This window comes from Amblyomma americanum, chromosome 9 (genome assembly GCF_052857255.1).
Source record: "Amblyomma americanum isolate KBUSLIRL-KWMA chromosome 9, ASM5285725v1, whole genome shotgun sequence".
Lineage (NCBI taxonomy): Eukaryota > Metazoa > Arthropoda > Arachnida > Ixodida > Ixodidae > Amblyomma > Amblyomma americanum.
The window spans coordinates 59,679,813-59,707,448 of NC_135505.1; the positions used below are offsets into that span (position 1 = coordinate 59,679,813).

The 27,636-nt window shown below is 47.8% G+C and overlaps 1 protein-coding gene across 3 annotated transcripts; it reads right to left on the reverse strand.

Moving 5' to 3' along the window:
- Positions 1 to 356: 356 nt before the first annotated feature.
- LOC144104375 (insulin-like) lies at positions 357 to 27,636 on the reverse strand. 3 transcript variants are annotated; one of them, XR_013308516.1, is made up of 4 exons: positions 27,491 to 27,636; positions 8,092 to 8,317; positions 3,261 to 5,838; positions 357 to 946 (listed from the first exon to the last, which is right to left on the reverse strand). XR_013308516.1 is itself a non-coding variant. In XM_077637334.1 (3 exons), exons 2-3 carry the CDS (start codon positions 3,466 to 3,468, stop codon positions 744 to 746), a joined length of 411 nt encoding a protein of 136 aa, XP_077493460.1. In that variant the 5' UTR covers positions 3,469 to 3,475; positions 27,491 to 27,630; the 3' UTR covers positions 357 to 743. The 3 variants fall into 3 exon arrangements, 2 of the variants coding, with proteins under 2 accessions (XP_077493460.1, XP_077493461.1); XM_077637334.1 differs by lacking the exon at positions 8,092 to 8,317 and having other exon boundaries at positions 3,261 to 3,475; positions 27,491 to 27,630; XM_077637335.1 differs by lacking the exons at positions 8,092 to 8,317; positions 27,491 to 27,636 and adding an exon at positions 16,535 to 16,677 and having other exon boundaries at positions 3,261 to 3,475.

Genomic DNA, 27,636 nt, shown 5'->3' on the forward strand with positions numbered 1-27,636 from the left:
GATCCTTTTCTGTCTGCTTGGTGTCGCTCCCTATTTTGATGGTTTGGAGTTTTTCTAAACCTTTGTCAATACCACATCTAGACATTTCAGACCTCTTACTCTATGGCCTTCGGTGTTACCGACAGAAAAATTTACATTATATCTATTCCCTCTCACACAGCCTACGACACTTCAATAGGGAGAATCATTATGATAATAGAAGTAACTAATCACTCAAATTGGTCAGTGCGTATGCTAGCATTCGCTACATGCAATAAAGAGACTGGCCGCTTTGCTAACCTTAACCCAACCCTTGGAAGGCAGTCGTATACGCTACCGATACTTTTTTTGGAAGACAACACAGCCAGTGCTCTTTGAGTGTAACTTGACAGTTTTTAATACTGAATTTTATACATATGGGACACCCACAATAAGTGAGATAAACAAATGAAATCACGTAGGTATTGAGGCCTAATTTACAATCAGCATTCCGAACTAATAGATTGGAAGGCATTATCACGTAGGATTGCAACTTGCGCTGAAGTACAAATTCCGACGCTCTTCGGGAAGCAAATGGCTACGTTTCTCAAAAAAGGTTGACACGTCCTAGCTCTCGTTGCGACGCTTTTCAGAGGCGATTGTGGCATTACGGCGAGGAGCGGTGCACGATAGCATCGCACGTGTGCTATGCGGCATGGCGCCACACGCAAAACGCAGTGAGATTCGGGAGGCCTTGGACGGAGGGCTCTCTGTTTATGCACCCTTCACTCATCACCACCGGACGTGTCCCGGGCGCAGTAGGAGTAGAGCTCGGAAGGGGTGCAGCTCTTGTGGCAGCATTCCTCGACGATGCCGCGCGTCTGGCGACCAAAGCGGGCAGATGGCCGAAGTAGCTGCAGTGCCGTCTTGGCGTCCAGGAAGCCGAGTTTGGGACTTCCGCCGTCCAGGAGGGACACCCAGGGGGCCACTACGAAAAACGCGTGAGTAATGGCATTAGCCTCGCCTTTGAGCTCACCGCCACCTGGCCGCCAAAGAATTCCACTGAACTCTGCCAGGACGGCTTCCAGTCAGACCCTAGCCTTCCGCCAGACCTAGCCCACATCTTAGTCCACTGCATCTTTTATCTGCCCCATCTTCATCTCCACCCGCTAAAGGAGATCAATCGCGGACAGTGGCTGCAACGACCCCCGTCCTCCGCTCTTACAGCCTCTCGTGCCTTATTCCGTTTTTAAAGGAGCTCTTAAGCACTTTCCGTGGAGAACATATCAACTCGCTTAATGACTGCGTTGTGCTGTCATGAACACCTGAGCCATATAATCCACTACTGCCGCAGCAGAAAACCCACAATCAGACGCGAAAGTTGGCGAACCCTTCCGAGCAACATTTTTATGCTCGCACCCTCCTCCGCCGCTTGCACCAGCTGTATACAAATTGAGAGGTGGCTATCGGTAAGTTTCAAATGACAAGCAGCTACCATGGCTCGGCCAATAAGCCGCGTAGCACCGGGCAGTCAGGAAGCTCTGCTCCCGGAGGTGGGTCCGGCGGAGGACCGCCGACCTTCCGGCGAACAAAAAGTTATGAAAGGAGAGGGAGAGCCGTGAACACGCTCAAACTGAAATTCTGACTATATATAACCTAGCTTCTACAAAGCGCATTAAATAAATTGTGGCTGGGCAACAATCGTGAAGCGGTGTGCTTTAAAAGTCGAGGCATGCCGCAACTTTCTTAGCGCCCATTTCAGAGCCTATTTAAGAGCGCCGTGCCTGCGCGATGAGTTAAAGCTTTGCCAGACGATCTCCATTCTTAACGAAAGTCATAACTACCCCATCCCTTCCTCCAGTGCAGAGTAACAAACCGGCACATTTTCTCGCTGAACCCAGTGCCTTTTCATCTCCCTCTGTTCTCTATCAGGGTTCCTAAGATCGGCTTCCTTTCATGCGTCTGCTTTAGGGTTGCCAGCTTTTTATCAGACATATCTGCACCGCTGGCGTCAGTTAATATATAGTTGGCCTTTCTCGCGCCCTGCTGCTCTGTACTTGTCTTCGAGAACCGAATTATCGTGCTGAAGCTAGTGGGTTCCTCCTGCCTTCAACACTGCAGCGCCATAATTTCGCCCACAGTTGCCTCAAAAAAAGCCCGACAAAGGGCTTCTTGTATTTTACACTGATAGACGTACATGGCACGGCAGCCAAAAGCCCGAATTCGTCGTCGGTATTGTCCTCATGCCCCAATATCTCGACCCCTAAACCCCTATTCTTCTTGGCAAGGCATTTACTAGAGCTCATTCTTGGCGCTAATGCGAGTGAGGCGACAAGTGCAGCAGATAGAGCATACTCCTACCCCGAGTTGCTAAACAATTTCATTAGAATCAGCATTTCGCATCACTCCAGGTGCTTACATTCGTATTTCCACAAGGATAAACGTCCTGTTAATATTTCACAGAGCTAGGTGTGTTAGCGTGATTCCCCCAGCTTCGCGACGCCGTCGCCATGGTCACCGTCATCTCGTATTCATGTCCCTTTCCCCAACCGAAAGATGAAAAGCTATGCTCGTATGCAAAAAACATTAGTTGCCATTAAAGCCCTTCCTTAAGGCTATGACACGATAGCGTTCAGCCTGTGGGCTGCACTTCGCGTATAACTTCGCAGACACAGACAATGTTCTTTTCTTCACCGCCACATGAGCGTTAACCTCCTGAGTAAGCGCTGAGTAAGCGCCGGCCCATATATGCGGAACTGGTCGTTCTCTACGTTGCATTCATGGATCGCAAAGAGTCCTCGAACCGCTCCTGGCGCTGTGGTTAAGCGATGGCTGTTTCAAACATAGCTGCCGGTGGGGCTTGCGAGGCCCATGTTTTCTTTCCCGAGCAACCTCTCGCTTTCAACACTCCCGCGTTAAACGTATCCCGCCCGAGTGCACGGCTACTATACATTTGTATCCACTCTCAGGCAAAGGTCCACTTGTCCAATCGATTGCGAAACTGGGGCGCCAACCCGAAAAATGCTGCCGTGTGTACTTCTTCGCAACCACGAATTTGGTCAATCATTGATAGACTACTGTGTGTGTTTGTGATTGCTCAGACAGTTCTCTGGCGTAGCAGGGGAAATGAGTTTAGTGGCAGTGGCCATCATGCATGACATCGCAATTTTCTTAACCATTTCGCGCAGCAGCTAGAGATGATCGCTCATCGTACCAAATGCGAAAGCGGGCCAAAAGTTTTTGCTCTATGAAACTAGGACCTTAAACAACGCCACTTGGCATCGCCGGCACAGTATACTCACGGACTGGCGGTGCAGGACGGCCGAGGTGCCTTTTCTGGTTGGGGTCGAAGATCCCACGGCCGCACAGGAACGCCAGGGTCTCCACCAGGCGACCGCCGCATAAACGGTCCCGCTTCTCAAGCGATGACGAAGAGGCCAGCGTGGCGGCGCACAGCAGCAGCAGGGCGCACACCGCCACGGGAACCGTGTTGCAGGAAGAGGACGCCATGCTTTCTCTGCGATTGGTGGCGCCGCGCACTGAGCTTGACCTGTAGCTTGAGCTGCACCCGCCATTGCTAAACGTCGGGTGACTGAAAGGGACGCTGAGGGCCAATCCGTCTAGTTTTTTTTATCGTTAACTGTTTGCATGTCGCACTGTGGTTTGACGGTTTAGGTCGTCCGCAGATAAACAGACCCCTTCCCCGCTCCTCCCCACCACCCCTCGCTTGTAGCGAGCTTCGAAACTCACTCATCCCGCATAAGGCGTCGAGAAATCTGTGCAAAATAAACCAAGGGGTAGCCGAGCTCTTATCAGCACCTCGACACAAAGGGAAGCCAGTGGGCCATAACCACTCTTGGGGGCTGTGGTAGCCAGGGTTGCTATTGAGGACACCGAAAAAATAAACATCTCCCTGGTTGTACTCCCCCTTCTCCTCAGTCTGCGAAGTGACCGAAACTAATGTTTGCAGCGTTTGTGCCACAGTAAACCGATGCCGCCATTACGTGGCGAGGCGAACTGTGCACTCACCGTCGCAAACAGATGTCGCTGAATATGGCATGACGCAGTGCCAACCGGGTGGCTAGTTTTTTATATGCTCACGCCTTCTCCGCTGAAGTGACCTTTGTTCACTATAATAAACGGAGTCCCCAAAGATGGACTACCTTCCAGTTAAGGAAATAATTACTCATTACCATCTACAAGAGCGCAGCCACGCTCTGCAAAGGGAAGCTTCACATCTTTCCGACAAATCTGCTCACACTTCATCTTTAACCTTGTAATGAGCAGTGGTATTGAGTAATTAATTCTTTCATCGAGGTTTACGTTGCTTCGTGTACTATATTTCTTTTAGTTATTTTGAGAGAAGCTCTCATTCATTGAACACCAAGTGACTCTGAACGAAGCAGGCAGTGCGTCGCGTTCCTGCGGAGAGTCCGAAAAGAACATTGAGCACCTAGTCTTTCACTTTCACAAGCAACGTGTAGGCGAAGAGTCATCTACAATATGATCACATTAGACAGACACTTACTGTCACAGAGAAAACATGTGGCCTTGGCCAACAACTGCTTAGCAACAGCGCGCAATACGGCCTTAAGGTAGACTGCCTGCAAGAGTCAGATGTTTTTGGAACAATATTAGGTCTTTCTACCACGGGTTAATTTGTTCGTTCATTTACATGCTTATGAGTTCCCATGTAGTCCGGAACGCATAAAATAAGTGTGCTCTGAATACCTCTATATGCACTCCGTAGAGCATAAACTGGTTTTGTAGCTGTGTTTTCGTGTGTATTGTCTATGTGGCCTGCACGCAAAGTAAGTTTAGTTATCGTTTCCTGTTAGTATGTGCACTGCCCTCGGAACCAGATATAGTAAGCATATCTTTGTTTTCCAGAAATGTCTGCTTTTCTTGCGACGGACAGGTGGAATGCCGAAGCTTGGTTTTTCCAATGGACTGACTGGAGCCATGTCTTTTCTTTAGACGTTCTGATAAGGTTTTCTTTTACCTTTATCCATTTTTCCTGCTCAGTAATTGTATCAAAGAGAACAGTAGCCGACGCCAACAGTAGATACCGACAACATCTCAAAACTTCAAAATTAAACAAAAGGCTCAGCTGCTCAGCTGTCAGACGATTTCACGAGTTTACGAAATGTGTTTGCCCACTGAAACGTGCCATATAAGCGGCCCATAAAAAAACGCAAGAATTCGAAATCTTATATATAAGAATTTCCAGGCGTTTCCTTTCAGTCTCCCATTACAGTTAACAATTTTTTTTCGCATCCTTCCTACTTAATTCTCATTTGATGTGCTTAATGTTATACAGAGTTGGTGTGACATTCCCGAATTCGGCATCCGCATAGCCCATAAATAATTCATACGGCCATGCACTTTCCATATCAGTGATAGAGAAAACATGGGCCATATGGGAGCCGTCATATGGAACGTTTCACTAGGGTCGCTAGTGGCGTGGACGCCGTCAACACCAAGTTGTCAAGAGACCACATGTGAAGAGAGTGTCAGCCCCGCTTAGAGGCTTCTTTTTATGCCGCCCTTCGCGCGCACAAAGCTCTTCACCGGCGTCCCTCATTCCGTTTCGCATATCTTCAAAGCATGGAGCTCTTTCGCCTTGCGAGTCCACGGTATACACGCGGCCGCCTCTTCCCCGCAACCATTCTGCTTCCTACGAAGGGCAGTAGCTCTGTGCCTCAGCGATGGTGCACGCCTTGTAGCAACACTCGAACACAATGCCCCTCTGCGGAGAGTTGCGTTTTCCCAGCAGCTGGTTCGCTGTCTCGGGCCGCACGAAGCCTAGCCCGGCCGCCGCTGACTTGTCTCCACCAGAGCGCTCCGAGGCTGGCGCCACGAGCGGGAAGAAGCGCTGGCCTGCGCCATTGAGACACGCGGGGGGCTTCGTGTCAGCATTTTGTTACTACAAAATTCGTTGAAAAATGGTTGTGAGTTTAGCATTTCTGAACACGAAACGTGCGACAGCTCGCTTTTTTTTCAGGTGGATGCTGCCACCACGTACCTGAAAGTGCGATTGAGGTGCGCACTGACCCAGGGACACAGTTAGCGCCTTTCCTTAAGATCAACGATCAGTAATATTGCCAACGCTAATGAACCCTATAAACACAAGAGGCTTGTTGATCCAGTGCCGCGTTTATTTTCTACCACAACGCTATCAACGCCAACGCATGCACCGCACTTGCCTCTGTCAGCACCGCTACGCAGCTCAAAGCGCCACTGAGGTGTCCACTGACCCAGATAACTAGTCTTGCGCCTTTGCTTTCCTTACAATCAATGGTCGTCAACGCTGCCAACGTCTATGAACCCGATGAACGCCGGTGGCCAATTGCTCCAGTTACACTTATGTCCCGTGGCTGCCACAGCTCCACCCCTCCTCCACTTGAAGGCCAAATTGCGGCGCCGACGATCTTTGCTTGACTAGGCCAGTAAAGATTTCGCTTTACAAGTATTGCCAATTGTTTTTGGCGCTTACACTTCCAAGGAGGGAGTGAGGTTACCTCCTGCAGCTATTCACCGGCTTGATCAGTCGTTATTTACCATGAATCTTGACAGCGTGGTTAAATACCTGGAAGTAGTCAGCGAAAATAAACAGACAAAATTTAAACGAGAAAATTTGGCAAAACATTCCTCCATTTATTTCGTAGAGAAAAAGGCGGCTTTTTACTACGGCCTCTTGCTTTTTTAAGTTTTTATTCTTGGGGTATTTGCTTTTCGCGCGGCGAAAAATGATCTGCCATTTGCGCTTTTATCTGAAAGCGCGTGAACTTAACTGAAACCCGCTTACTGTTTCTTATCGCGACAGCATTTCCACCTGCAACCAGAGCTCTGAACACGTCCATATGGCAATAATTACTTATACATTAACTACCGATGTTGGCAGGAAAAACCTGATAATGCCTTTGTAACTTCTGACCGCATAACACTGGTGCGTACGCATACTGATGAAAAACAACAGCAAAGATTATTCCGCACAAAACAACATTCTCCGAAAAGGAGAACGAGCATTGAGTTCTCTCATAAAGCGTGAAAAAGGAGCGCCAAATTTTTACAAACAATACACCAATATGCTCAGAACACGGGTTAACACCTTTACACTTCGCCTTCTTTTTTCCTCCTTTGACGTTATTGTTTTGTATTGGTGCTGTTACTATTTCAGGCCTGAGATTAAATCAAAAGATCTTGCTTCGTACGAAAATTTATTTCACGCTACCAAATTCCAGATTTTATGCAAAATTAAACAAGAATCCTGGTTGCCTACTGTCTCAGACTTTCGTACATTTGCACGTTCCCTTTTCCCCCAGTATCCCAGCACTTGCTGAATATGTGTTGCATTTTGAACCTTTCGGAAAAAGAGCAGGATGCCTTCTCTTTTCACCCCCACTTTGCTTACAGTAAACTGCCACTTCCCTTTTTCTCTCTGTACGCCTTGCAGATCCAGCAGAACACGAATGCACTGAACCAACGGAACGGTTCACCGCGCTTACCGCCTGTCGTGTCTTGAAATGACTTTTTTTTTGTCAGAAAATTTGCTTCTTGGTTCATTTGACTTTCCATTATCCAAAGCGGCGGTCGAAAAAACGGACGTACAGGAAGAGAGCAAGGAACCGACAGCGTCATGCCAGTAAAAGGGAGGGCACTGCCTGCGACAGCACGTAGCAAATAATGAAAACTCTTCATAATTAGGCGAAACCAACGAGGCAGGACTCTCTTGATATTGATGCCAACGACCTTATTCCTGTACTGGATTGAAGCTGGTTTATGATGTTACTTATGTTTCAGTTGCACTCTCTCTCTGAGCATTTTGGCTAGCCTAGATACCGAACCAGCCCAAACAATAGATCCTTTAGCACAGCACGCACCGCTACCGCTCACCGCCTACTACATCCCGCACTGCGCATGCGCTGATTGGTTCCGACGCGGCTGGTTAACATGATGTATGTTAACGCGAACATGTTGGCATCTAACGTACTTAGGCCGATCTGCACATGCGCAGTGGCTGCACAAGGCACGCGCGAACCAGTAGCGGTACGCGCTATGCTAAAAGTACCTATAATACGAAACTCGTCACCAGTGATTGCGCTCGGTTTAAGGTTCGTTGTTGTGACCTACCTAGCATAGCTCTTTTGGGCACGCTGGACTCGTAGGGGTCATAGATGGCGCCGTCGCACAGAAACTCCATGAACTCGCGGAGCACACGACCGCACCGGCGTGGAGCACCGGTTTCGCTCCCCGAGGAGTCGGCGGCCACAGCGGCTGCCCCCACCAGCAGCACCATCGTCGTCATCATCATAATCGTAGGCTGCGACACCCAGGGGCGGCGGGGAAAAGTTGCCATCTGCAAGAGCGGAAAGCGTAAGCCGACGTGAATGGGGCCCGCCGTGGGCCCCGCGTTTGCTCGAACAAGACACTTACCTCGCGGGAAAACAGAGGGCGCTGCCTGACGCAAAATCGGCTGGCGGAACCTTGCGGCGCTCTCTCTTCGGGGCCATATCCATGCTAATAATCCCGCTTTAGCATCAGCGGAAAGTCGTTGTTCCGGAGACGAGTTGAGATCGAACGGTTCCATGCCTAGTGTTAGACCACTTTCGGCCCAGGCAAACTACAGACTGCTGCATCGTTTAGCGCCCTACCTGCCATCCTTCTCAGGGCATAACTATTTGTTTTCAGTGCAATTGTTTTCTCATAATAGACTATTGGTGCCGGGGTTTGCTCGCTGTTACGTTTGGGTGGGCTACCTGACCGTTTTAGTTAGGATCAACAGAAGTCTGCAACAAAAGCAGCAATACCGAACAAGAAAGCAACTGGTACAGCAGCGCCATCTCTTGTGGTGTGTGAAGTGACAAACGAAGAAAACATGAACCGATATGTGCTGGTCCCGCGTTATTCCGGGTGAGATATGACGCTGCTGCAGTTGCGGGAGCTTGCGTTTTCTTGTTCCCACATTGCTGCAGACGATAGAGATTTTGGGTACATTCCCACCGCAAAAGGCAAATACTCCATCCAATATCTCAGCAAATTCCATTTATATGTTACATTTCAGTTCCAAGCCAGCGCTTTAGAGGAGAGAAACACTGGAGAGATGGCAGTAAGCAACACAGGATTCAGCATTAGCGGTCACCGTCGATGCTGGCCTGCTGTGTTAAGGAGGTCGGATTGACGGAGCCAGCGAACTGCTTCTGCAGGTGGGAAGCACAGCGCGTGGCAGTTTTGTTCAGTGCGTCCATCTCGTCCGTTTCGCATCTGCACCTCCTTTAACGATGTCACGCGAAAGCATGAGGCGTCTCTTCTTTATGAACGATACGCAACATTATGACACGCAAAATACAGACCGATAAAGTGATGCATGTCCCAATAGTCTTCTGCATTAGCAAGCAGGAGCAAACAGGTGACGCCTTGCCAGTGCTAACGTACTTCCCCATGGCAGCTTTTCTCTGTCACAAACCACGAGCTTGTGGGGGAGTCTATAATCTGCTCTTCCGTTAGTGCGGCATCTGATTTGGTTCTCTCACGGCCATCTTGATTGGGCTTCCTTCTTGTTTGCCTCAGTGATTGATCGCAGGCCTTGCCACGGCCAGTCTCACAAAGAGAAGTTTTTTGAGTGTGAGCTACAAAGCGAAATCTAAGGTTCGACGAAATCTCGTCGGTTCGGTTAGTAGATTCATATGTCAAAAAGAAAGGAATAACACCGACCAAAAATGTAGTTGTTAAAACATGTTAATGACGTTTCGGCTTCCGTACGTTTGCCGACGATGATGCAGCACCAGATTTCCGGTGCCATTTCATGGATTCAATAATTGTGTTCTTTCATCCGCTCGTTCAAGACGAAGACGAAGAAGATCCCGGCATCGAAAGGGCGTGCGAACCAGATCTTTCGAGCTGGTCTCTGGTTTATAGGCACTCTGACCAGACATTGCGGGATATAGTAGATTAAGGCCGTATGTCTCGTCTCTTTTGTTTTTTTTTCTTGTTTAAGCACAGAAGTAACTGCTCCTGTCAATAAACCTAAGTTGGAAGTAAGCGCTCGTGTGTCTGCTCTGGTCTATGTGCTTGTCTGTTTTAAGTAGCGCTCTATATAATTTTAATCATGGATTATCACCTAGCCCGCACCCTTACACTAGTCAACTGCCCTAGTTTCGCTAGTCGCGCATTCGCAGCCCGTTTGAGCCTCCGGCAGAGTAAAGATGCTAGGCTGTGCAGTGGTGAATGCGGTCTGACGAAGAAAATCGGCTTCGTAGAGATCGGCACTGGAGATGAGAATGGGGCTGGCTCTGTACGCGGCGCCATAGAGTCTTTGAAACTCCCGAGAACTGCGCAGTCAGCGGACGGGGGAGAGAAATCTGAGACGGACGTATGTCGTCGATAAGTAGTTACGTTGTTCGGGCTGTAGTTTGCTGGACGTGTCACGCGAATCGTCTCAGCAAGGCTTTTCGTTTGTGTCTCCGAGCTTGTATCTTGGTACCTCAGTGCGCCGTCTCTTTTAATATTTGCGCCAGAATCTCCATTCGTCGTTATCACATGCGTGAATTTTCTGCCCATCCTGCATTCAAACTTCAATCGCAGGTGAGCGCTCACAGGCTTTGTCTTCACTGCAATGCGGTTCACGGCTATCTGCGTTGATACCTTTAATCGTGTGTCAGGTTTAGTTCTTTACCTCTAGCGCAGCAGATGACCATGTATAAACTTCACAAGCTCTGCAATTGATGTCGATGCTATTACCTAATCTGTTTTCATTACTCATGCATCCGTTGCCCTTCGCTGAGCACCACCTGCCCAATGATCTACCCCGAAGCAGGCCCATCCTTCGTGCCATCCAACATCGCTCTGTTCACGGATGAGTCTGCAGTTCTGCAATTGAGTGTAAATTGCTGCCTTGTTCCAGATGCGTGTCCTGCATTAACTCAACGTCATTTGTGCACCAAACAATGAACGAAAACTGTTTACCCACATCCCTACTATTTCATGCCGGGTACATACCAGCATTGCTACTGTCGATGCTGTTAAAAGCGAAACTGAAAGATTTGGCGCGCCAAACTACGATTTCGTATTTAATATCGTTTGTTTGCTTCCAGTGTCATAGATATTTCTTCGCGCCTGCACCGCTTCAAGCCACAAGCGTCCAATCTAAACTGCACGCATGTCGAACGCAAGACACGGTACTGCAGAACAGTACTGATTTTCATGTCAGAGTATGAGCGTCGAAAACTGCTGAAATGTACGATTAAACTTCACTAAACTGCATGAAAACTCCATGCAGGTCGAACGCAAGACACGCTGCTACAGAACAGTACTAATTTTCATGTCAGAGTATGAGTGTCTGAAGCTTGTGAAATGTACGATTACACTTCACTTCAGTTCAGCATCTGTAAGTGACATATGCGGTATAGTCCACACGAATTCTACGCTAAGCTCAGTGTTAGACGCCCACACGTTCTCTGAACGAGCTATCAGTCGAAGAAAAAGTGATGCGGTGAGTGACCGAAACGCAGAGCATCGAAGAAAACATTTAGCACGATGTACCTGTGAGGGAAAAATAGTGGTGCGTTTCAACGTAGCTAAGCCGAGCAGACGTGCGAAAGCATGCGTTTAGCCTGCTTGACTCATGGTTTTGCTTTGCTGGGTAGTGGGCATGTCTGGCGACGATATTGGACACAGGTTAAGCTCAGATCGAGGCTAAAATGATCTGATCTGTTCGCGTCGCAGATGTAGTTTGATGAAGACGACGATGCGCAAGTTAATAAATCTTCTAAATTGAACACCAATCAATCATTGAATCACAACATGAAGTTCTGTGAGCATAAATGAAAATTATTTATATATTTCCCCACTGTATCACAGTTGGAACGCCAGCGGTTCCATTTTTAAGCCGGCGTAAAACGATCGCACTATACACTAGCCTAATTAATAATCCAAACAAACCTTCCCACAATATAATCCGAGTGAGATCAGCTTGCACGTATCTCCGCTGCAGCGTCGACACTGCATTTAGTCCAAAGTTTGTGCTGTCATTTGGTGGTCACAACATGCGCGCGGCAGGTACACGTGAACCGTAAGCATTCACTCAGAAGGAGCAGGAAAATTTCCTGCCTAAACACGAACACAAAGTTGTTTGCTTCTGGAGAAAGAAGACAAGAACACAATGTACCAACACTTGCAACTACTGCTCGTTCCAAACCTGATACGCAATTTAAAGGAACTAGTGGCCAGCCCTCCTGAAGTATAATTTTTTCTCCTAGCTCCTGCCGTTATATCATGGCTCTTTTGCGTTTGATCTGTTCCTCAGAGTACAGAGTTTTACAGCGAGCGCTCGCGGGCCGTGCGAAACAACACGAGCTAAGACACGCGTGCGTGTGCTGTTTGTCATTTTGTTTTGTTTATGCAAATGTTAGTGTTGTGAATTGTGGTATGCAGCTGCAGACCCTCTCATTTCTTTTTTCTTCCTTCCCTATATCTTTCTCTCAGCTCCCTCTCTCCTTCCCTGCCCCTTATTATCCGTCGGCTGCAGATCAGGCGCTTAAGAGACAGCAGCTTCCGTGGCCAGAAGACATTTTTCTCTTCGAGTTTTTGTTTCTCTCTGAATAAAACCATTACCAGCACCACGCTTCATTTGTTCGCAATCGGAATGTTTGATGAGGTTCGTGCAAATTGTACGGGGGTGGAAATGAACTCGCCGGCAGCGCCCAGGCCTCTCCAGCCCAATGAAGCGTTCAGGGTACGATGACTCACCCGGGTCTTCCCTCCCAATGCCCAGACTGAAAGGGCCGCTCGCCGCACTCGTCAACGCCGTCGGACGGTGGGAACCACCACAGTCTCCGCCGCTTTGCACTTAGGGAGCTCGGGCGTGTTTACTCCCGCTGCTCTTGGAATAAATTGTGGCTCTTATTGCCTGTGAGTTCCTTGTATTCCATTCATTCTACAGCCCGCCACATTGTCTCCGTGCGAGTAACCGCGTGCGCGCCATTTCCGAGCCACTATCGCCCTTATATGCCTTGGGTTGAATAGTAATCATACCTTAAGCATGAAATGGTTTAGGTGCCCATTTTCAGCAAATTAGGGCTAACATTATACGTACATGTACATGAAGGCAAACAAGAGAGAACGTGATGCATAACATGAGGGTGAACTTATCCGAAATATTCCTACACTTCCCGTCCCAATGGTACTTACTAGAAAGAAATCTCCAGGCCCGAACAGGAGATGTGAACTGGCCACGGCGCAAACAGATGAGCCTCGATTCCTGCTGCCTTGGACCACTCGTCCGATTGTGCTACTCCACATAACTGGTACTTCTCGTGCTGCTGTTCAGAGTTTGTCTTTATCATATTACATCCGTTAGTTCGGCTAGTGAGTGTTTGTGAAAGCCTCTTCTTCGAAGGCCGGTACTGGTAACGTGGGTCGGCACGTACCGAAAGCGGCGAAACTAGTCGAGCCAGTTCTCGCTCGCTACGAAAGGAGAAGAAAAGGCACGTGGCTGGTAGTGGAGGCTCCGAGACCCGAGGCTGGCCGCCATCCTCTACTGAGCGGTCCGCATCCGAGAGAAAATAGAGAATAAATTATATCGGGTTAGCAGCTCACTTGTTCGGTCTCAAAATTCGCACAAAGGTGGAATGAGCGGGTAAATTCAGTTTAAAATAAGGTTTGGATCGGAAGCTTGACTGAATCGGTGAGAATTAATCGAAAGTCTGGATCGCATACGATGATGTCTGATCAAAAACGACGGCTTCACAACAGCGAGCAGGCCGCAGTGAATCAGTGGTTAGGGCGCGTTGGAACCCGAACCCGGCGGCTGCGTTTAGATGAAGGCGAAACGCTAAGGCGCCCGTGTGCTGTGCGATGTCAGTGCACTTTAAAGATCCCTAGGTGGTCGAAATTATTCCGGAGCCCTCCACTACGGTACCTCTTAGTTCTGTTCTTCTCTCAGTCCCTCCTTCATCCCTTCCCTTACGGCGCGGTTCAGGTGTCCAACGATATATGAGACAGATACTGCACCATTTCCTTCCCCCCAATACCAAAGCAAACTAAACCTTCGCAACAGCTGTACCAGTAGCGCCATCTCTTTCGCCACCGAATGGCTTGGGAGCGCTCTTCGTTTCGATTCTCGCGTTCGTCTGCTTTTGTCATTCTGCCGCCGCCAACAGCTGCAGCTACATGGCTAGCTCTTATGTAGCCGTTACATTTATTGTGTCGGCATCGCCGCATACAATGCGAACTTTCAATAAATTCTCACTGATTGAGGCAAATTCCTAATCAAACGTAGCAGTACACAAAAATTTACTCTAAATGACACCACTTTTCAAAATTTGAGTGCGAACAAGCGAGCGGTTCAGATATGAGAATTTGTCTTCCATTGTTTCTGAGCGAAGAAACACTCATTATCAGCTGTCCTAGAATGTGCTACTCTTCCGCTCAAATGCTTTCCATGCTTACACCTGCTCTCGCGGACGAGATGACTGAATATCATTATAATTCTGGCACTCCCTGTCTCTTCTCGCAAAAACATTTCATCACCAGCATCATCATGTTCTCCGCCACAGGAGTGCACCTGTACTCATACCTGGCTGTGCTACTTTGTGCTTAAGTGGAAATATCTTTGCACAACTGCTGTCTCCACATTAACTACCCTTCGAGAGCGCACTGCGCGTGAGAAAATTGCCTGTCTCTACACAGTGGCATTGGAGCAAAAAGAAAAAAAAACACGGACGGACAAGTAAAAGGAGCACACCAGGTACATAGCCTCCTACTCTCCACTTATTTCACTTGCGCTTTGAATCGTTTTTGTTTTGTTTTTTCATGCGGCCAAGTAAGCCATTCAGCCTCTGAACGCTCACGCATAGCTCTTTTGTTAGTCGGTTTCTCAGCAGTACGTGAGCCCCCACAGCAATGTCGTGCCGTACGAATCAAGTGGCAATATATGACGCCGGACATTCGGCAGGGCTCGCTTCATGAAGCACTTCAGGGGCCCACTCATTAGCGTCCTTTGTCGCAAGGACGCGCTCTGGCCTTGTGTTCATCAGCTCAGTGCTCTCTCGAGGGCGGGGAGGAGGGCTGGGGGTGGCGTTTATGGCGTCCCTCCAATAAATTCCGATGTCGTTGCCGCCATATATTCCCTTCTTTGTCAGCCACACTTTTGAGAACAGCAGCGCGAAAGTGTCCACGAGTTGGGAGACTCAAAATAATATCATGTCAAATAATCACAGCAGCGCATGACAGCCCTAAACAATTTTTAATTGCATCGAGCTGTTTAGCGGCTCCGAAATCTGAGTTTTCCAATTTTGCTCGATGTCAGTGCACGTTAAAGATCCCCAGGTGGTCGAAATTAATCCGGGGCCCTCCACTACGGACACCTCTTTCTTTCCTTCTTTCTTTCTTTCTTTCTTTCTTTCTTTCTTTCTTTCTTTCTTTCTTTCTTTCTTTCTTTCTTTCTTTCTTTCTTCCTTTCTTCCTTTCTTTCTTTCTTCCTTTCTTTCTTTCTTTCTTTCTTTCTTCCTTTCTTTCTTTCTTTCTTTCTTCTTTCACTCCCTCCTTTATCCCTTCCCATACGGCGCGGTTCAGGTGTCCAACGATATATGAGACAGATACTGCGCCATTTGCTTTCCCCAAAAAACCAATTACTATTATTTTGCTCACATCAAAACGCGACTGCAGAGGTCGTGCATCGAACCCGCAACCCTAACGTTTCACCATACCCGCTACAATTAGGGCTATGGTCCTCATCACATTAGGGAGATTCAGGATCCCGGAGACGTGCTAGCGGAGACGTTGACCGGTTTTACATAGAGGGGCTGCGCATACACAGTTGTCCTACTCGGCGCCAGCTTGCCACTGCGCATGCGCAACTCCTGTAGGCAAAGCCGGTATACGTCTCCGCTAGCACGTCTCTGGAATGCAAAATTCCTACATTACCACAATGGACATTACATAACGCCTTGGCAGTAAATTCGCACAGTTAGCGGCAGTAACATGGAATGAGCCTAGGATTGAATGATACTTGGTGGGAATCGTATAAATATGCTTTCATCGGCGGCGAAAACTTTATCGTATTCTTCTGCTGTAGTCGCCTCTGTGCGACGCACCGCATTTCTCTCCCGCCATATTTTTCTCATTGTATTGCATACTATTCACATAGTACTTCTAAGAACTATTTTCTGGCCATGTCAAATGTCGCTTTACAGATTTATGTCGAGAATGTTGTCAGATATCGCAGTGTTTGAGAACCGCGTCCTTCTAGCTTCAACATTGCTGCATGAATTTTGCATATAATATTAGACGCTATATGAGACTAGTTGAGCAGCAGCGATAAAAGCTATTTGGTACTAAGTGATAATTACCAATGCTGAAAGTTTATCAATTATCCATGCTGCAAGTTTTTTACGCAGATACGACGCAAATTCTTCTGCATTTATGTCGGGTCTTCTAAAAAAACTTGTACTCGCGTTCATAAGTTGTATATAGCGTACATCGCAAACTGCGTTGGGGATTTATCGGGAGGGAAACAAGATTTGCAAACATGCTCGAAATTATGAAAAACCGCCACACTGATGCTAACCAGGCCTACCCGGTTGTGATGCGTAGTCTCGCCCGGCTTGGAAGTTTTCCGCGACTTGTCCGCACAGCGAAGTTCCTTATCACAACTGTAGCCACGAGGGATTTGAAGGAAGCCGTGCCTTGTCCATCCCTTAATGAAAACTATTGGACCTCTTCGAAGTGTTCCGCTGGTTGTATGAATGGGACACAGATTTATTATTTATTTCGCTATCAGGTACTGTGGACTAAATACGGACCAAGCTAGAGCGGGCGGACACAAATATACCCTTATTTTTAGCTCTCCGACGCAGACACAGGAGTCCTTCCGCGCTGCTGCCACGATAAGATAGCTGCGTCCATTTTATGCTTTCTTTGGTTTCCTTGTCATTCTTTCGTTTATTATTTCTTTCTCCTGATGGCGGGAAAGGAGTGCCGTGTCTCGCCCGTTCGGTGTTACGATAAAGCTTTGAGGCTCGTAGGCTTGTGCAAAGCACACAGGGGGCATCAGACATAGCAAGCAAACAGAAGCCGAGTATACCTATAGGCTGGCCTTAAGTTGACGGCGAAAGCATTCCACAATGTCTTTGGGGCTTGGGTGGAACGCAGCGGTGCGTCAAGCAGTGACCTCACATTTATTGCAGAATAAGCCCTTCACATGGACAAGACTAGTCCAACCACTGACGAGCTGAGATAGATTTCTTTCAGCCGGGTGCCAAGATGATAATGATAATGACGTCCTCAGAATTAATGGCACATACCCACGGCGGGGGAGTGGCCAGGGTGCATTGCGTATACAAACGCACTCAAGCACTAGGAGTGATGTATTTGTATAATTTTGCGTCTTATACTTGAATTTCTGAAAAAATGAAAAAGCAACTGAAACCAGAAAAGAAAAAGCAGACTTCTTCATGTCTGCCCTCGGCCTTTTGACCAACATGCGCGGCAGTACTGAACAATATCTTCGCATCGAATGACACTGCAAAATAATTCTTGCTGAATCTCCTCACCCCTATGTCTTCATTGCACCTCTCCTTCTCTCAACCGCCAGGACCTTAACACGCTGTCCCTTCTCATTCCTGCCTCTATTACCGATCTCAATGCTTTGAAGTGCCGCAGTGCAGTGCTGCCTGCGAAGGCTGGAAAATAATGCACTTCACTTTCCGTCAGCAACAACTCCTACTACGCTTGTCCCCCAGCGTGGACGGGGGAAACCACGTACGGCACTTGTCGATGGCCGGGAGCGGCGTCTGCGGCCGCCCTTGGCTCGGCCTCCTGTGGTGCGCGTCCTTGCACCCTCAAGGGCGCCGGACCCATTTCTTCCAGACTGTCTACGAAAACATGCGCCTCACTTGTCGGGTCTGGCTGCCTTAAGCTGGCACGCGGATAGCTCACGTGGATCCACTACTGGCTGCGGGGGGCTTCTATAGCATCCAAAAACCTGAATTTATGAAATGAACACCAGAGGGTGGCGGGACCATTTTGTTGTTTCGAAGAAGCTTCTCAGGCTAGAAATTCAGGCCAAGAATGGTATATTACTGTTGAATAAAACTTGTGTCCATGACATAGACGGAGGCCCAGCTCCTGAGCTCACTGTCTTGAGAAATAATATTTATTTCGTTCGCTTTGTGGCATGAAAAATACAACCTATTTGCGACATGAATGATGCAAAATTGGCTGTGAGCACGAATAATAAGAAAACAGGTTTTTGCAAATGTTCTGCTCTGCAAGTTGAAACATAAATAAATTTTGAAAACACTGCATGCAGCACGTTCTCACCCGCTGCGGTGGCTCAGTGGTTAGGGCACTCGACTACTGATCCGGAGTTCCCGGGTTCGAACCCGACCGCGGCGGCTGCGTTTTTATGGAGCAAAAACGCTAAGGCGCTCGTGTGCTGTGCGATGTCAGGAAACGTTAAAGATCCCCAGGTGGTCGAAATTATTCCGAAGCCCTCCACTACGGGACCTCTCTCTTCCTTTATTTCACTCCCTCCTTTATCCCTTCCCTTACGGCGCGGTTCTGGTGTCCAGCGATATACGGGACAGATACTGCGCCATTTCCTTTCCCCAAAAAAACCAATTATTATTATTATTATTATTATTATTAGCACGTTCTCATAATAAACCATCGATTACACGGCGTTCCCAGCTGTGTACGTAACTCCTTAAACGGATAAATAGACGCACAAGCAGCAAAACCTGTAGATGATCCTGGCATGGGCTCTGATGAAAAGCCGTCACGAACTGTGTGGAGTGAACATTTATGTTTTTCTGACACCACAAAAAGACATCCCCAAAAAAGCTCATTTTTTTGTCCGATACAGTAAGACAGATTATGTGCGAAGTCAGTGCACGTTAAACCACAACAAACCAAACCTGCAGGAAACGTGATATGCACGCGCAGTTCAGCCCACCCCACTTACATTTTCTAAGCACTGTAAAGAGACAGCACTGTGTGTCATCGAACTAAAGAGTAGAAAATGTTCCTAATGGTATGCGACCAAGTTTACTAAGTGCATAATGGTTGTGCCTAAGATACTAACACGCCGACGCTGTGAATACGGTGAATAATTGGTCCGCTCCTTAAGACAGCATAACATGTGCGTGCGCAGTAAATCGAAAGGTGGCCTTGCGACACTGAACTCAACGGCACTTCCCCCTAATGGTAGTGGTGTAAAGTTTCGAGGCTAGATTAGTCCTCACATTCAACATATAGGCGAGTCCTCTCATCGACGCCTCCGCTGTGGCTCAATGGTTATGGCGCTTGGCTGCGGACCCGAAGGACGCGGGTTGGATCCCGGCCTTCATAGCCCGAATAGTTGGTCCTTCATAGCCCGAATAGCTTCGGGACATTGAACCATAAACCATTCCTCCCATCATCACAATGCTAGCAGTCAGCATCACATAACCTAAACAAATTATATCAGGCGCTAAACTGAGATTATCACTAACTACTACATGAGAGCGAGAAACAAGTCGATACGCGCGGTCACAGGGGGATTTTATTGCGTCGCCGGAAAAACAAGACCTTAGCGAGTCAGCACGCTCCCTGTTTCATTCAGGGAAAAAGGCCCTCTTTAAGGCTAAAGGCCATCTTTAGTATCTGGTCGCGTGGGAATAAGAAACGTTGACGATCTTAACTCAAACACACAGAGTTCTTGTTTTTGTATCAGTCGTGTAGCTGCTTGCTATTTTTTTTTTTGCTACAAGTGAGCCTGTTTTATCGTGAATCTGATTGCATCTTGCCTTGTTTAGTCGAAAAGATAGCGTAGTATGACGTAAAAAAAAAACTCAGTCGTTCGTATGGCCTTTCTCGCCATTTCCGCCTTATTTTCCGCTTGGCATCGCACTAGAATCTCTTGGCATCTAGTTCCACCGCCAAAACGGGGAGGAGAAGCCGGCCCTTCGTGCTGGACAAAGCTGTTCAGAAAAGAAGAGAAGGCTGCGGAAAATGAGCTCTCAGGTCAACCCGACAGTATTTTAGTTCGTTAGTGCGGTACTCATGACTCCGTGGTTCTTGTGCGTGTGGTTTTTGCGTCCATTGTTGTTCGTTGCCATGGGTAGCGCAGTAAAGAAGTTAAATATGAACCAACTAGGCCCATTTGCAGCTTTACCAACCCGATAATGCTGTCGTTGAGTTCGAGAACCCACTGTGGGCATCGTGTTGACAGGCCCCACGAATGATCAGTAATTCGCGGCCATTTCTTTCAGAAAAGCGACGTTTAAGCTCCATATCATAAACTGCTTTCACTTTGTTTGATACAGGTGTACAGATTGCAAAAATGCGGGATCAAATGTATGACTGCAGTGAAGAGCAATTCGAGAGAGCAGGCCGGAAATAAAAAGAAAAGAGATTTTAGAACAACTTCGTCCAAAGTTCTTCAAGAGATGCCATTCATACTACATCGACTCAGTCCCGGAAAAATGAACCGCTGGAAACACTTTCGTTTCGCTAAGAATTTCCCTTCGGACGGCCTACGATATCTGGACAAACCAAACGAGGACCGCCCTACGCAAGTGCATAGCAAAGAGAACTCTACCAGAGCTTACGGGTTGCAGTTCCGTGCACCTGATGTCGCTGCCGCTCCGCATGCGGAATCCGTCCAATGAGAAGCGAGCTAGGCGAAACGAACTCCATATAACTTATTGCCGACGTACACGGCTAAAAAATATTTAGTTCATTTGTATGATATTTCTTGTCTCATTGCGGTAGTTTTCTTTGCGCAAAGTTCAGTAGAATGTTACTTGCACCTGCTTTCCACTAAAATTTATAGTATCTTTAAAACTTGCGAACTCAATTTGGACAGCGCTCAGTTTGATCAATAACTGTAAGGGGTTGCAGTTTATTTTATAGTTAAAGGGCAAACACTATTTAGGATCCATGCGTGCGCATTGACACGCCAACAAAATAAAACCTACCTGTAGTTTATTTTTGCAGAAATTGGGGTTCGCTACACAGTGTAAAGTTGCTAGCTAGAACACTCTTCTAATAAACCTCAATGCCTCCCTCGGTTTGGTCTCGCAAACAGCTCAAAAAAGATGCACTCCGGTACCGGGGCCTGTCAGTAGCAGTCGCTCTGCCAGGCCCAGAGGCTGGCTTAGAAATGGGCGATGTATAATTCATCAACAAAAATAAGCGCGAATGTTTAGGTACAAATTTTTGGTGTATTTGTACATATTTTCTTTTTTTGCTGTTTCGCTGACTCTCTTGGCTCACCCGGGGCAAATCAGCGGAGCTAAAAGGTTGCTCTTTACCATCTGCCTCTTATTCAGTAGCCTGGCGTGCGACCCAATCCGACTCACCAAACCGTCGATGCAACTGTCGTGCCAAACGGACCCCAAAAGGTTGTACGCGCCTGCAGTAAGCGCAACTGAACTCTCAATGCGCCTGGTTCAGTGCCGCCGCCACGCGCACTCTGTTTACTGCCGCCCTGTCCTCTCTCGGCCACGGTCATCGGCGCCGAGGCCGCGTGTCCTTTCTCCCAACCACATGTTGCCGTCGAGAAGGCGCCGTGCGGCCACACCAAGATAAGCCCACTGCTCCTTGTGGCGAGACACGAGATCCATGGTTGACAACAAAGCGGGACGCGCTGCAGCCGAAACCCGCGTTCACCAGGCGCTTCCTATCGGGACGCTCTCTCAAGGAGCACCACCGCACGCTTCTGCGACGGAGGTGGTGTTCCTCGTTAACATCTCGGTAAACAATATTTACAGATTTTTTTATCCTGAGGATGGAGTCATCGTAAATGTTTCGAACCACTCTACTAATACCGTGCAAGCAAAGCAAGTTGATTTTGTCACATCTAAGAAAAGCTGCGTACCATTATGAAAGATTGCAATTCTATCACTGGTCATTGTATTCGAGTCCTTTTGAGACCGGTTAAATAAGCTGACCGAGCAGTTCAATGTGTTTCTGTCACCAACAAAAATTTCCACGCCGCTAAAATGTACAGTCTAGCAAAGTATCTTTGCAGGATCAGCAAAAATCGATCGGCGTCATTTTGCTCTGACCCAAACTGGGTCTTCGAATGGAGCCTAGTTTAGAAGGCAAACTTACTGCATTAAGCCCACATCCTCAAAGTAACACGGTTATGTAGAACGCAAGTATTTCTCTGATGTGTTGCTTTTCAACCTATACATTGTGTATACATCAAATATATTAACGAGATGCCGATGCCATCAACCCAAACGTAGACCAAGATACCAGCAGGACGCCTTTGGGGACAGGGAAGGCGCTGAGGTAATCGAAATTGCATTCTTGAGTCGACGAGTCTGTGTACAGCCTGGCCGTTTTCAAGCGAGGTTTCGACGCTCGCTCAGCTGCTGGTTGAGCAATGCATGTTGTCCAGCTACAGACCCGACGCTGAAATCGCCACTCTCAGCAAAATGTTCATCTCAGATCTGTGCAATTTAGAACGAGATTGAGGACAAGTGCATAGATTTTTCGTGCAAAGTAAAAATCGGTTATATCCTCCTGAGACTGCGAGTGTAAACTGTTTCGCTCATCTATAGCAAACGTTTTCGGTAAGAGGATTTCGGCCCCCAAAACACGATTCTTGCAGCTTTTGTTCAGTTCCGAACTTTTTGAAGTTTTTACGACAAGTCGAATGTATAGAAACTTATGAAATCTCCGAACTAGACAGAAAAATAAAGCTATCGTCACTGAAATGTGTGCGTGTGTGAATTGGCTACTCTGTTGCGATTCCTAACAAGCGCTTAAATGTGTTTTACCGCTCGCTGAAAGCCCGTGGATGAGCTTCAGCTACTTTCACCACAAACGCCAAAAGAGTGCTCACCCTGACTCCAACCTTTATGGAAGCTCCAGAAGAGTTTGGAAACGACACAACTTCGGCCATACTCAATGAATAATAGCACAAATTATCGCAACTGTTATCGGTTATCGTACGGTACTACGTCCCTTGGCAGGGCACCTTCAGCAAACGGCGTAGATGCTGCTGCCATTACACAGTGAATGCAATGTAAATTGTGTTACATGCTGCTGTAATATAAGGTTCGCAGTTCAAAACTCGCGGAAATAGAAGCACTTACTCGCTGGGTTCACTGTGATGTATTTTCTGTGATTCTTTAGTTATCTTTCCACCTTGTGTGCACGGTGTGCTCACCGGAATCATTCAGATTTTACCTCACGTTGCAGTTCGTGGCGTAGCTAACCCATCAGTACGCTATGCTACCATCACTAGGAGAAAAATGTTACTCTTGTGCCTACCTGAGCCACACATAGTCTGGTGTATTCCTCTTCATCTTCACATTTTTCTGCTTACTTCTCCTAACTTGTTCCTTCTTACTTGCTTCTGCCTATGCTACTAATATAATTATTGCGCTAACACTGTAGTCATTCTCTTGCCCGTGAAGAGCCCGGCTTTTCCTTAGTTTCATTAAAACAAGCTATAGCAGTTGTTCAACGCTTATTGTGGCCAGCGCCCTTTTCTGGTGAGGAGCGAATTTGCTGCAACCCAGGGTGCGCCTTATCCTCGGTGCTAGCGAACACTCGGCGTGGATATCTGCGTAACTATATTAAACGCACAGCCTTCGTAAAAAAATAACGAGCTCGAGGGGCTGGCTTCTAAGACGTGCAATAAGGCTGCTGTAGTATCAGCTAAGTCCCAAGTTTCATAATGAAGAGATTGATAGTTACCTTCAATTTCAATAGATTTTTCACGATGGCGATGCATAGCGATTTACACAGTATAGCCCAGAATGGAACTGACGAGAGGGCTGAGTCGGGCTGGTTGGTTCATGCTGAACAGTACGACGAAACAGCACTGACGGACGGGACGGAAGAGGAGACAGACACATCTGCCTGTCACGTGCGTCTGGAGACAAACGCACAGACACACGTCTCCTCTTCCGTCCTGTTCGTCAGCGCTGCTTAGTCCTACTGTTTAGCAAGAACCAAACTCCTCGACCTCAATGCTTATGAAAAATCATCTACGGTATGGTCCACTGTTAAAGGGAACATGCGATTGCGTGGCCTCCGCGCTTCGTGGAGTGCTGCCGCCGTGACCGTGTGGGAGCTGTTGGCACAAGGCGGCTGGTCTTTCCGCGCATGTTCCGGGTGCAGCCAATTCTCGCCGCAACTAAGCAGCAGGGATTCGTGAAGTGCGGAGGCCACGCGATCGCATGTTCCCTCTAACAGTGGACCGAACCGTAATTGTCCGGAGTAAACCTTAACATTTGACAGGTAATAAGAATCCAATTTGAGTGTCCAAGAAAACAAGTCCGGCGTATCCAGTCACCAATGCCCAAGTGCTTCCTTCCCATTTAACCTGGTCAATGAGCGTGCGCTTGGTTCCCAAATTGCAGGCGCTGGTAGATCAGATCGTCGGGATATATTTGAGATTCAAAGCAAGAGGCCGAGGAAGATGCGGATGACCAGGAAACTCGGCACATGAGCTCGGAAGAGCATGCAGCAAGGGAGATGCGATTGAGATAACCCCATTCTTATCTTGAGAAAACAAGGTGGTATAATTTAAGTTGATAAGCTTCTCTATAGTTGGAGCAATTCCAGCGATGGTTTCGATTCAAAGATGCAGCGGCATTCGCTTGCAGTAATGTCTTTTACAATCGTTCACTGGTAGCCTCGGATGATTACGGCACTCTTTTCGGAATTAAAGTTTCGTAGTTTTGTGCTTTCTGCAGGTGCTTGCGGAGCATTCTAAGACATGATAATTGTAGGTATTTTAATAATAGATTAATAATCTCTGTAATGAAGTTAAGGAAATTCGTCAAGGTCAATTAGAAGAGGAAAGAGGAAAACATTTGCACTTAAAGTGCGCCTGAATGTAAATTTACGACAGAGAAGGAATTATGCAGATCTCTCCAAACATCAATACATTTGCATGAACGGATTCACACTTGCATAGTAAGGTATGCTAATTTTTTTATAAACGCCGCAGAGTAACATATGGAGTTATGCCAGAAATATTTTCGCACGGCAAGGCCATATCGTCCGGGGTACGTTAGTACGAGACCTTTCCAAACTATCGCAATTATTCAAGCGCCAGTTTTAGACTGGCCAGAAGAGTTTGTACTCCTGAAAAAAAATCAATGTCATGTGTGTAACGTTAGTTCAAAGTTGCTACTTCTCTGTAGGAACCATTGGTGAGTCCATATTATTCGCGCCCTCGAATGTGCCGCGTGTGGCCGGTTCACAAATGTGCACAACGAGAGCATTGAAGGCCTCCCAGCTACACGTTGCACTACGAGGCTGTCTGCAGTGAAGAATTACGCGGAGATTATTCGCCACTAACACAACGCCAGGGGGAACACAGCAACGTTGGCACGAAAGAGGAAGCAATAACGGACTGATGACCTTCTCGTTGAGAATTTCTGGCTAATGTAGTTAGCGGTATTAGTAGTTAGTAATAGTTTGAGATTAACGGCGCAACAGTACCTGCTGCTACAACACCTCACGCCATAGACAAATTGGCGTGAGTACTATAGGATAATATAATATATATTAGTTTATGAAAAAAACTACATCGTGAAGTCGAAGTACTAGGTCGCAGATTAAATCTGCTGCAGATAATGCTCACTCCACATTATTGCATGGTTTTGTCGGTAATGGAGTTTGTACTACAACACTGTCTCCGGTAGACAGGCCTTGAATTTCGTGCCTTTCGCTGATAAGGAACATAACAGGTGTGTGCGGGAATATGCGTAAAATCATCGCTCTTATGCGACATCTTTGGCGCGCATTTTCTTCTCTCCGCCTACGGCCGCAATTCTAGGCACAGCCACGCGCGGCCTTCCCTTTCCCGCGTACGTGACGCGTGCGGCTGCGTTTGAAAGCCGAGAGCTCCGCACGCCTCAAGCGCCGGTGTCACTGTACTCGCGGCCGTAACTGTGTCCGGCTCAGCACTGCAGTAACGGGTTACCAAGGCCCGGATGCATGCTGCATCAGTAAGTTTCTCATCTTGCGTAGCCTGATCTTAAGCGCGTGTACTGCATCCCGCTTCGCTCCGCACAGAGGTGTCCATTCGCCGGTAATTCCGTCTTTCAATACGCCAGCCGCGCACCAGACTCCTTCGAACACTGTCAGGTGTGATATTCACGCTTTTCTGATGTCCTTTCTTCACCGCGCAAAGATACGTAGAGACAAACAAAGCTTATGTCGAAGCCACTGGTGTGCGGAGAGGATCGTCTGCAAACGGCTGCCCGGGCGATTAAGAACATTTAGGCGGTTTGTGAAATCATATAACGCATCAACAATTCCCATAGGGGCAAAATGGCTACGATCATGCGAAGGTCCCTCCAAAGAGGGAGCTCCTTATCGCGGTCCGGACTCGAAGTTTATAATGAGAACCACGTTATTTTGGTTAAACTCTTCACGAGGTGCATTTGTCAAACAACGAACTATGCTGCCAGGAAAAGCAATAGTCCCAAAGTTGTTCTTCTCACCGCTGGTGAAGGACCGATGGCGACACCTGGCCAAGATACGTGCTCCTCTGACATAGAAGGGCAACTCACAGCCATTACATGCGTCCCGTGTGCGCTGACGGAACACTCCCATTGGCCAGTACGGTAACGGTTCAGCCACATTGGCCAGATGGTGAACCTGTGGTGCCATCTAAATGGCATGGCGACAATACGAATCCGTGAGCCTTTAATGCGTACGGCACCATTCAGGCATCGCTGTAAGGATAGTGGATGCACGGGCACTAAATCTACTTCTTGCGTACTTAACAGAATTCAAATGTAATTTCCACCCGCTCGGAGAGAAGCGCAGAAATGTCGTCTTGATAATAATATTGCGGTCGTTACCCAGTAAAGCATTACACTCGCAATGCTGTAAGGTCAACAGCTATTTGTACTTCATGCTTTAGATCGCCTATACAGGTCAGTCATTGTTGCTGCACGTGCTCTTGGATCCAGTCACGCAGTGCGCGCCTTCAAAGGAGTCAGAAACCCATGTAAGCGATAAAAAAATAGTGCAAAGACGACAAGTGAGGGCAATATTTGAACACACTACTCACGGCCTGCAAATGGAAAAGCTGGAAGAAACCGCTGTTCATCTTCGTGACGTAATTTTTTTAAAGTAGACTACATCTAGATTTCGAGCCTTTAAACGTTCTTTGAGATTGCCAGCGAACCAGCACAAGTCTGCTAAGAGTGTATTTGTAGCGAGGAATTGCACACATTTCTCGCGTAACCAGATTTTAGCCGGATGGCAATGCGTAGCACGGATCTTTTAAAGCGTTAATAGTTCTTCATGTGTAGACGCAGTGAGCGGGAAGTGAAACTAACGCTCTTGTCTGTGCTGGCAGGAAGAGAGAATATTTGCGCCTTGCTTAAAAGGGGGAACACGTCATGCCTGATTCTTCAAATATACGGGCCAGCTTTTTGGAACCATTACGGAATGTCAGACACAGCACAATGGGCGAAGGCGACTCGAGTGAACAGTCTCCCTGCCATGGCAGCACAAGTCGATGCGTGGGCTTCGCCTGGGGTGCGCACAGCTGTGTGCTTACCTCTGGGGTTCTGCTGGTCTCCGGTGCTGGTGGAACCCGGGCTTGGGCCACGTGCGCTGCTCGGCGCGCTTTTATACCAGCCTGTCCGGCTGGCCCGCGCCGGCCCTACTGATCGCAGCGGATTAGTTGCCACGGGAGCGGGCCGC

Excerpts from the sequence above, each read along its gene's own strand:
- LOC144104375 (XM_077637334.1), bottom strand. The coding sequence starts at position 3,468 with ATGGCGTCCTCTTCCTGCAACACGGTTCCCGTGGCGGTGTGCGCCCTG. Across the intron at positions 947-3,260 it reads CCGTCCTGCACCGCCAGTCC|TGGCCCCCTGGGTGTCCCTC; the intron begins GTGAGTATACTG and ends CGTTTTTCGTAG.